This window comes from Populus euphratica, unplaced genomic scaffold, assembly GCF_000495115.2.
Source record: "Populus euphratica unplaced genomic scaffold, PopEup_1.0 scaffold64.1, whole genome shotgun sequence".
NCBI classification, from domain to species: Eukaryota; Viridiplantae; Streptophyta; class Magnoliopsida; order Malpighiales; family Salicaceae; genus Populus; species Populus euphratica.
Genome location: NW_011499923.1, coordinates 635643 through 646101, shown reverse-complemented (window position 1 = coordinate 646101; position 10459 = coordinate 635643). Strand labels below are relative to the sequence as shown.

Genomic DNA, 10459 nt, shown 5'->3' with positions numbered 1-10459 from the left:
CAATGAATCGATGAGTGACTTCATTAATAGCATGATTTTCTAGTATTTACGTGATCTTCTCCTTAAACACAACATAATCCAAATATCTTGTCTCTTTAAATATCTCGAGTATAGTGCAATATAAGATAAACCAACAAGATACATAATGATAAATAAATCCATCATTTTTAAAATCATAAAAATCAACAATGACTTCTTGACCATCCTGTCATTCCAACCTAATTAATCTCATAAATAATATTAATTGCATAGAAACATACCTAACATAATGATTCAAACCATAAATTCTTTTAATTCAAACAAAATATCTAATTATGAAATACAACACAAACAATAATAAATCAAAACTAAAAAGCTCATAATTTAACAATGAAACCCACAAAATTAAGAGAAATATAATGTTTTTACCTTGATTTGTTAATGGTTATTTGATGGTAGCGGTAGTCATAGCAGGGAAGGCTAAAGAAAGAGATTAAACCTGTGTTTTTTCTTGAAAAAACACTAAAGAGACCAGTGGAGATGAAAGGGATATCATTTTCGTGTCTTGATAGAGGATATAAAGTTGTTTTTCATGTTTTATAGGGAGGAGACGAGTGATTGCTGTGGAAAAAACGAAAAAAATAAGAAGAGGTTTTTATACTACGCAAATTTGCTATTCTGAATTATATTTTAATTATATAATTGCGGTTAAAAATTATATTTTTAAATAAAAATGTAAATAAAAATCATGTTTTTATTTAAACAACGCTACTTTCAAAAGAAAATTTTCAACTTATTTTATTTTGCTAAATTGTACTCAAACAACACTAAGCTTTTTTTTTTTTTATTAAAAAAAAATAATGGTAGCTTGAGACGAGGCACATGCTACGATAATGTGGAATCATTTATGATTGGATCCTGAAGCTAGATTGCTAGACTTTGGTGGGTTTTATGACAGGGGTGCTCATGCGGTTTTGATTTTTGTTACTTTGAACTTTCCCCTTCGGAAATCATTACCATTTTCCCTTGAGGTCCAAATTATGCACAATAATGAAGCCCTGTTGTGATTACTCTAATAATTAGGCAGTGTTAGCTTGCCGATAGCCTAAGAGGTGATGGTTGTTGAAGCCTGAAGGCGGCGACTATACCTTTGGCTGTCTGGAATTATCTGTCATCGTTTCTAATTCTCCACCAGCACATCCCACTACCCTGTCCTTAGTGACCTTTTCATTCAGAGGCAGTGGTCCGCCACTAGTAGAGCTCTCCCCGTTCGATGGCTAGGGTTGACTTGGATCTTGGGACCAAAGCTGGGTAATTTCTTACCACTTGGACAGTTAACCATGGTGCAGGGACAGTCTTTTCTTCATTGGTTTTCTCCACCAAAGAAATGTAAGTGCGCTGTATCACCCCCTGCAAGCACATCTGATTCCAAGATCAGCACTATTTAGACTATTAAATTTAGTTGGCTTTCGGAAACGCCATTGAAATTATATTTTCTAAAAATTTAAAATTTTTTGATTGGTTAAAGTTGATAAGTGGAGTAATTTTGAATTCAGAGTATTAATAATATCAAAATCTAATAAATGGATATTCATTTCTTTTCATGAAGGAATTCAATATATTTACTGGATACTAATCTCAATATTTTATTAAAAATAAAGAAAAAAAGAAAACGGGAGAGTATCCTTTCTTTGCAACTAGACCGAACCTTTAGGGTTATATATAGCTTCTCTGCATACGGGGTAGAAAGAGACAGAATGAGTGCAGAAGCAGAAGCAGAGTACTTCTCCAAAGACTTTGAATGGGAAACACTAAGACAAGAAATAGAAGATAACCCTTCTTATCAATACCACTTACTCCCTTTCACTTATACTCCTCCTTCACAACAAGAAGAAATTCAAGTAAGTGAAGATTCAAAAGCATGGAAAAGATTCCATCTTCGCCATTCCTCTGGCAAATTCTTCAAGGTCTTTACTTACTATTTAATTTTTTTTCAATTGAGTTTGGATTCATTTTCTTGATTTTAAAGAAATGGGTTATGTTTTTTAAGTGCAGGAGAGAAGGTATTTGTTGAAGGAATTCCCTGAGTTGGTTTCTTGTAAAGAGTTTTCGAAGGTTTTGGAAGTTGGCTGTGGCAATGGCAGTTCTGCTATTCCTATCTTACGGTAACCTTATAAAAACAACTGCAACTTTGCTTTCTTTGTCTGTTTTAAGGCTGTGATTTTCTGTGGAACTGTTCTTATACATAGGAATTGCAAGTGCGTTCTTTCACTTTACACATGTCTACATTTTGGACTCTATTTTTTTTTTTTTTTACTAGAAACTAAAAATGATTGAAGTGAGAACCCGGGTTGAGTTGTTCATGCCGATGTCTTGAGTTTGAATCCTCACATAGGCTGCTTGGATGTGTTGATACGTGGGTGATAGGCTTGCCCGCTTAGGTGCAAAAAATCATATTCTAATGGGATCTGTATTGTAAGAAGATTCACATTTGATAAAGTTGTAAGGGGGGGAGTCTCTCTTAAAATGTCTAACACCATGGTGACCAAAGTAGGCTTATATAGGGCTCTTCTTTTTTAAGATAATCTAATAGGAAAAAAAACTGTTGCCAGAAATGGTCCTGATGATGACATAATAATTATCACAATTTCAACATATTTTTTCTCTTTTCTGCCCCTTGTTAATGATTTTTGTCATTTGGAAGATCATCATTGGAAAATTTCACATTTTTGGTAGTGATTCCATGTTAGATATTATTTCTTATGAACTATTTATATGCTCTGTGTCATGAACAATTTGTTATGTATATTTTGGTGACAATGTGCCATCGATTACAGCAATATTCAGGGAATGTGTAGTGATACCTTGATTTAAATTCAACTAACTGGTAATTAAGTTGCAGATGTGAACTTGTGTTTGGGAATTCTGATAACCATCTTGCATGCGAACTGTATGTGTTAATCTTAGTTACATTCTTTCATTGATATTTTGTGGATGAATCCTCATATGTTGCACTCACCGGGTTATATCATTTCATTAGTAGACCTTAAATCATGCTTCTGGTGTTCCGTCCATTAAAAAGCTTTTATCTTTTCTTTTTGTAGTGGCAACAAGGACATTATTGTATATGCTTGTGATTGTAGCAGTGAGACTCTTGAGAGGGCTAAAGAGATTGTTCATTCCACTGATATATTCGCAGTCCAAAATCGTTTCCACCCATTCTTCTGTGATTTTGCTTTTACTGGGTTCCCGAAATGGTTGGTTTGTGATTCTTGTGTAGAAAGTTCTTCACTGAAACAGCAAGAATACTCCTCAGGTTGGTACTTCTTTCTTGTTTGCTTTCATCCTTGACAACTGTAACCACAGGTACATTTCAGTCTGGTTAATTCTGCTCGCTTCTTCAGATGTTAAAGAGGGTGGTGTGGCAGATAAGAGTGGTTCGTATGTGTCAAGAGAATGTGGCTGTTGCATTGGTGGGGTTGATATTGTTAGCTTGGTATGTTTTCTTTTTTGTTACTTGTGCTTTCTTCTGTTACTGACATCCATCCGACCCACTTTGTAGCATCTGGTTGTAGCAAAATAAAACAGCAAATAAGTTACTATAGTATATCTCACATAATTTGTTGGATAACTAAAATCACATTTATCTAATGTAGGCTTCATAGAAAACAATAAAAGATCATTTATTTGAGATAAAAAAGAAATAAAGAGAAGCTCTTTGGAACATAGAATAGATGCAGCAGCCACCATGGAAGCACGCAATCCATGGACTGCATGCATTGGTTCAATCATGACTTTTTTGTGTAGCATGGTTAATGCTTTGTGAGGAAAAACTTCAATTTATTGCAGAAGAACAAAGAAAAAAGAGTCATTTTTTTTCTCATAACTTAGATCACTTAAGTTGTCCTGGTAAAGTTTTTTTTTTTTTTTTTTTGAATTCTTGTAAGAACTAGCTGAGAAAACAATGTTAAGAACATAGACAAGATTCAGGTGGATGTTTCAAAGTTTATCCTGCTATCTTGTTTTTTATCTGTTGGTCTCAATCATCATACAATGAACACCCACCATGATCTTGAATATACTCTTCTTGCATGTGCTTACATGACTTCATGTCTTGCTCCTCTCTTTTTATCTAAAGGTAATTTTCAGTGTTTTCAGTTCGGAGATCTATACTTGGTAGTATTTTGCTTCATTTCATGCGTCTCATGCATTAATGAATTATCATCAATGCCAAACAAAATAAAAAAATAAAACAGAGAATTTTCATGTTCTGGTAGTTTGTTTTGCAATTTGTTGGAAGCAGTGACTTTTGTTTATTGAGGTGTTTCTTTTCTTGTGTATTATGCCAGATATTCACACTATCAGCGGTGCCACAAAAAAAAATGTCCTCAGCTATAATGGAGTGCTTTTCTGTCCTGAAGCCTGGTGGCCTGCTACTTTTCAGGGATTATGGTAATAGAATTACAACCATAAGATCAATAATTGTAAATTGACAAATGATTAATTAATACCATGTATCTGTATTCCATTTTTTGTCCTATCCATATGCCCACTGTATTTCTGCAACTACTTCATATAACTGCTATCATATGTTTTGATGACATTCAGGGCTCTATGATATGACTATGCTGCGGTTTGAGCAAGAAAAGAGAGTGGGGTTCCGTGAGTACATGCGCTCAGATGGAACTCGTTCTTATTTCTTCTGTTTGGATACGGTCAGGGATCTTTTTGTGGGTGTAGGCTTCATTGAGGTACTTGTTTTATCTCTTCTATTGGGCTGTTGCAAACATTTGTCTTTGTATTCCAGATTTCTATGGTGTATGCGTTCACTTTCTATTAGGCCTGCATGGTTGCTACCAAGTAACTGGAACTGAAATTATTATTTGGTACTCAATTGATATCGAGCCTTGAAGTTGTTGATTAATATTCCTGACTAATTGGAAACTTAAACATAAATACTTTATATTTTGACTGTTGCATTAATTCACTTGTTCACATACAGCTTGAGCTTGAGTATTGTTGTGTCAAGTCTGTGAATCGCCGTAAAGGGAAGAGCATGCAGAGGGTGTGGGTTCATGGGAAGTTCCGAAAGCCCGCATAAAGTAGCAGTCAAGATGTCTCTTGTCGAGGTACAACTTTCAAGAGATAAAACCTTCTTGTTCTCCCACCATACATTTCAGGAGCGTTTGGAAACGCGGGTAGGCCCGTGTTCTCAAAAAAATTAATTTTTTTGTTAAAAATTAATTTTTTTAATATATTTTGGATCGTTTTGATGTGCTAATCTTAAAAATAATATTTAAAAAATAAATAAATAAAACATCATTTTGATTCATGTTACAAGTTGCTTCCTTCCTGTTGTAACATCTAGATGAGATTAACCATTAACCAGTTTTGGATTTTATTTGTTTTTACAAAGAGCTAGGTAGAATCGATTGTTAGAGAAATCATCTTAGTTCTTTTTTTCCCCTTCTCCCAAATCTTCTTATCTCGGTTTGATTGTTAGCAAGATTGCTGCAATTAATGGGCAAAGTGGCAGGATAACTGTTCATTTGGGGACTCAAATTTATAGTTTCTTTTAGAAAAACTGTTCAATAATTACAAAAACATAAAACAATATATAAATTTGAAAATTGACCACTCATCAAAATGCTAGGTAGAATCGATTGTTAGAGAAATCATCTTAGTTCTTTTTTTCCCCTTCTCCCAAATCTTCTTATCTCGGTTTGATTGTTAGCAAGATTTCTGCAATTAATGGGCAAAGTGGCAGGATAACTGTTCATTTGGGGACTCAAATTTATAGTTTCTTTTAGAAAAACTGTTCAATAATTACAAAAACATAAAACAATATATAAATTTGAAAATTGACCACTCGTCAAAATGCTTAGTATATTTTGGATGAAACCTAGACTTAACTATAAAATTTAATTTAATTTGTCATCGAAGGCTCAACCCTAGAGCTCAAGTCACTTGATAGACTATAAAAAAGAGTTGTATGTGAGGGGAAATATCGAGAACCTATAATAATTACAAGAAAGATTGAGAATGTGATGTCTATTATAGGGTTTAATAGATGGAATTTATATTTAACTATGAAAACAATCCAGCAAGGATCCTGGAGAGATAAAAATTATAGGGAGTATTTATCTATATCACATTAAATAATTACAATAAGATAAAATAATATATAAAGCTAAGAATGCATCACCAGGATTTAATTATTAAATTTAATTACTTCGTTGTAATAGCATGTTCTTTAAACCAAAACATTCATTCTCTCACCATGCCTATGCGTTTCAGCTTCTGTGCCAAGGGCAGCTTTGACTTCTGTGGCAAAAGCGAACTGGTGTGTGGAATGGATGTCGACTCAAGCTTACTCCTTGAAGCCTCCTCCTTGGATGTTGCAGTTTCCTACTGCACAGAAGCACCCTTTGGCTATTTGAAGCTAAAGCTTGATTGCATTTCTGGGTTCTTACGTCCAGAATGTGATGTTCTTTCCTTTGGGTTTTCTGCCCTCTCTCCATTAAATTTTCAAAAAAAAAATAAAAATATCCCAGCAGTGGTTCCACTTTCCGGCAGGTGACAGCATGATGGAGATGTCTAGCTAGTGCTGAAAGTACAAACAACGATACAAATATGATACTGTCTATAATAGTAGTAATAATAATTACCCTAAATTTGTCGAAAGGTATTTGGATTTGGGAATATTTCTACGGGGCATCTTGGGTGCATGGCATCCTGTCCCTGGTTCAACCAAGGACGTAGGCAACTAGATTCCTTAATAGTTCATCTTTCTACATCAAGATTGTAAATTGTTGTGCTACACTAAAACCTCCATGGAGCTTAAGTGAAGTTATTTTCTCACTAGACTGCACATGACATCGTAATTTTATTTTCTTACTATAACTAAGCTGGTATTTGTTTATGTGTTTTGAAAATATTTTAAAAAAAATTAATTTTTTTATTTTTTTATTAACTTTAAATTAATATATTTTTAATATTTTTAAATTATTTTGATATACTGATGTTAAAAATAATTTTTTTTTTTTTAAAATATTATTAACATTGTAATATAAAAACTATTTAAAAAATAATTACAATCATATTTTCAAACAAACCATTACTTTGAACATCAATGTGAAGTTACTTCCGAATTGAATTTGAAATAGATCATTCAATGTTGCATTCACCGAAAAAGAAAAAAAAAATCTTGTGGTCTCCATCAGAATTTGAGCCTTTAACATGAGGAGTAAATTCACTTATCAAGGTGAGATAGGCTTTGTTGATCACCAATATTGTTACACCTTATGTAATATACATGAGTGTTTTCTCCCTGCTGCAGTATTAACAGGACGGCCATGATATGGACAGGTGCTGCCATATTCCTGGAGGGCCTCAGGGGCATATATTTAAGTCAAAAAGTAAACAGGATCCTTCGTAATTTGATCATTTCAGAGGTCTTTTCTCACTTTAATTTGTCCATTTTGAAGCTTATTTATTCTTGTTCATATCCGTGACAAACTCTATGTTGTTGCTGATCAATTTGGCAAATACCATAGACCTCCCTTGAAGTCTTGCAAAATATTACTGGTATCCCCTAGGCTAGGTTTCTATTAACATTCCATGCGTGAGTAGTCTAGAGCTTAATTTGTAATATACAACCCCAGAAGCTAGAGTAGGACGATATTCATGTTTTGAACACAGCATAGTTTCAGTCAGTATGAAAAATTCTTCTGAGTTTCACGGAAAGAAACACAGAGAGGATAAAACAAAGAAATTAAATGCTCAGGAATCCAATATTCAATGGATGAAAATATATAAAGTTTACTTGAAAATGTCAATATTTTTTTATGTTGAAGCACAAGTGGTAAATATTGGGTTTGTCTAAATCATTCTTATGACTCCCTTGGTTAGGAGCCTCTTAAGAAAAATGGGAAATGGATTTTTGTTTTTTTACAAGACTGGGATAATTTGATTGACCAATTCTAAATTGTGAAGAAATAGTTATAGGTATAGCCTTTGTAATACCCAAAATAGAAATAAAATGGATTTGAAAAGTTAATGGCGATCTTATGTGTATTATTACGAGTATTAATGATTAAGAAGAAAATTGGACAGTTCAATAAATATATATATATATATGGTAAAAAAAATTGAGAAAGAAGAAACCAGAATTATGTAAGGGAGAGAGATAGAACCGAAAGAAGAAGAGAGGAAGCAGGAAAAAGAAAGAGAAAGGAGGAAGAAGAAAAAGAAAAAAGATGTGGAAGTTGGAGATAAGGGTTTCTAAGCAAAAATCTTGATATTTTTATGCTTGATTCTATTGAATGATTTAAGATTAATTAATATTTATATTATTAGTTTGGATTAAATTAAACTAATATAAGAATTGGAGTTATCAGTTTTTGAGAAAGAAATTGGTTTTTCAGGATCTATAATTTTAAAAGACTGACATATCAAGATTCTAAGATCTCCATCAACTAGTTAACCAATTTGTCTAAACAAGTTGATTGGTTGGCCAAATAGTTTTGGTCGACCGAGCAGTGGAGATTGATCGGTTTTTTTAGGTTCGGTTAATTTGAAAAATATTTGGAATCAATCAGTAGATTTGTTTCGGGTTTGTAATTATATTTTGGTCTCTAATATTCGAATTGTAATATTTTATATTGTTTGCTTCAAGTTGTTTATGAGCATTTTCTCTATTAGATATAGATTCTGCTAATGTTTCTCCCAACGATCCTCAATAATCTCTAGTTTTACATTTGTTTCTCTGTTACTTTTTTTTTCTGACGAGTTAGATAATTTTTAACATACATGTAATATAAATATGAATATATTGATTATATGAGGAGTACAACTGGTTATTTCTTAAATATTTATTTATATGTTGCTTTATTTTTCGAGTACTCATCAATTCTTGAATTTGCGCTCGTATTCTATTGAATTAAATTCTATTCAATATGACATCCATTTACTTTGATAATTATTTGAATATCTATTATATCTTGATATTGGGATACTTGTTAGAAACTTCATATTGACAGAGAATATTTAATCTATGTACATATATTAGTCTATATATCAATGTCGCACGTGTACAGTGTCGCAAAGATATTTCACCCTCAATATGATATATGTAAGTCTATCTGATAAATATGGATAGACAAGGAATTCTTGTCTCGTATTAGTAAAATATAAACTGTGAGTCGTCATCTAATATTTTGGTTATTAGGAACCCTAATTGATTTTAAAGATAAGGTATGGAGATTGTTGCATAAAAAAAAAGATATTAGCACTTCAAATATACCCTACCTAAGATAAGTTATATTCTTTTATGGTCTGATAAAAAAAATCTAAGCACAATTAAATTTTTTTTAATATTAGGAATATATTTTATGTATAAATTCATAATTTCTGGTACTAAAACCAAACAAAAATATTTTTTTTTGAAATATTGGCTAATATTTTCTTGACTTTAATAAACAGGTTATCAATGCCAAAATGCATGCTAAAACACTTTTTCTTGATGTATGAGAAAAAACACTATGATTTTTAGCTTTGAGAGACTTAGCTATATACATAATAATTTTTTTTTCTTTTTTATGTTTTTTCCTTTTTAGCTGACAAAAATTGAGTATTTTAATACCAGATTTGTATTTTTACAGTATATTTAATTGAAATAAGCCAACACGGCCCAATATAAAAAAATTGAAATGGGCTAGCACCGGCCTATTATAAAAATGGGCCATCAACGGCCTAAAAGATAAAAATAGACCAGTATCGGCCTCAAAGATTATAATTGTCTGGTTACTATGCAGTGGCAGAGAACAGTAACCAACCAATTATTTTCATTTGCTGCAGAATGTGAATTGCTCACGACTTGTATGCAAAATAAAAGAAAATGAAAGACAAAGCAAAGATAGAGAGAAGATTACATAGCGTGAAGAGGGTGGTTGTTGTTATCTGCGGTGGCTGGACTCGGTGGCGCTGCTTCATCTCTCTGATGCTTCTCCCCTATTTTTTTCTTTTCCTTTGCTTTTGTTTCGTTCTTTCTTTTTCTTCTCCTGTTCTTTTCCTCCTTTCGGTTTTCCTTCTTTTCTCTTCTTTCTCTTTATTCCTCTATTTTCTTTTTTTTCTTCCCTCCCCTATTTTTTCTTCCTTTTTTATGATGTGTTTTCTTTTTCTTCTTTTTTCCTCTTTTTCTTTATTTTTTTTGTTCTTTCTCTCCCTCTTTTTTTTTGTCGTCCTTATCTCTTTTCTCCATAGGGTAGAAAAGGAGACCTACAACCCTACCTAGTCAATGATGCAGGGGTAGGGTGGCTGGGGCGGCCACTGTGTAACCGCTTCTCCACCACCCAAGGGACACCTCTCATCCCTTTCCTCCAACATGTGAAAAGCTTTAAGCAAGCAAGGGTCTTTAGTCGGTGTTTTTTTACAAGAAAAAATGGTGGAAAACAAAAGAAGAAAAATCATCTTCTTTCCC

General features: G+C 32.8%; 1 protein-coding gene and 1 long non-coding RNA gene across 7 annotated transcripts; one reads left to right on the top strand and one right to left on the bottom strand.

Annotated features, from left to right (window-relative positions):
- Positions 1-630, bottom strand: LOC105135379 (uncharacterized). Its single transcript, XR_844170.1, has 2 exons — positions 409-630; positions 1-218 (listed from the first exon to the last, which is right to left on the bottom strand). It is a non-coding gene; the product is annotated as an uncharacterized LOC105135379 (long non-coding RNA).
- A 266-nt stretch (positions 631-896) lies between these two features.
- On the top strand, positions 897-6515 carry LOC105135378 (Methyltransferase family protein). Of its 6 annotated transcripts, none has more exons than XR_844168.1 (9): positions 897-1368; positions 1641-1946; positions 2035-2144; positions 3123-3295; positions 3384-3475; positions 4329-4431; positions 4588-4730; positions 4982-5177; positions 6277-6515. XR_844168.1 is itself a non-coding variant. In XM_011040233.1 (9 exons), the coding sequence occupies exons 2-8, from the start codon at positions 1737-1739 to the stop codon at positions 5078-5080; spliced, it is 969 nt and encodes a 322-aa protein (XP_011038535.1). In that variant the 5' UTR covers positions 898-1368; positions 1641-1736; the 3' UTR covers positions 5081-5108; positions 6290-6515. The 6 variants fall into 6 exon arrangements, 3 of the variants coding, with proteins under 3 accessions (XP_011038535.1, XP_011038536.1, XP_011038533.1); XM_011040233.1 differs by having other exon boundaries at positions 898-1368; positions 3084-3295; positions 4982-5108; positions 6290-6515; XM_011040234.1 differs by having other exon boundaries at positions 898-1368; positions 3084-3295; positions 4982-5108.
- The last annotated feature ends 3944 nt before the right edge of the window (positions 6516-10459 follow it).

Excerpts from the sequence above, each read along its gene's own strand:
- LOC105135378 (XM_011040233.1), top strand. The coding sequence starts at position 1,737 with ATGAGTGCAGAAGCAGAAGCAGAGTACTTCTCCAAAGACTTTGAATGG. Across the intron at positions 2,145-3,083 it reads TCTGCTATTCCTATCTTACG|TGGCAACAAGGACATTATTG; the intron begins GTAACCTTATAA and ends TTCTTTTTGTAG. Across the intron at positions 4,432-4,587 it reads GCTACTTTTCAGGGATTATG|GGCTCTATGATATGACTATG; the intron begins GTAATAGAATTA and ends GATGACATTCAG.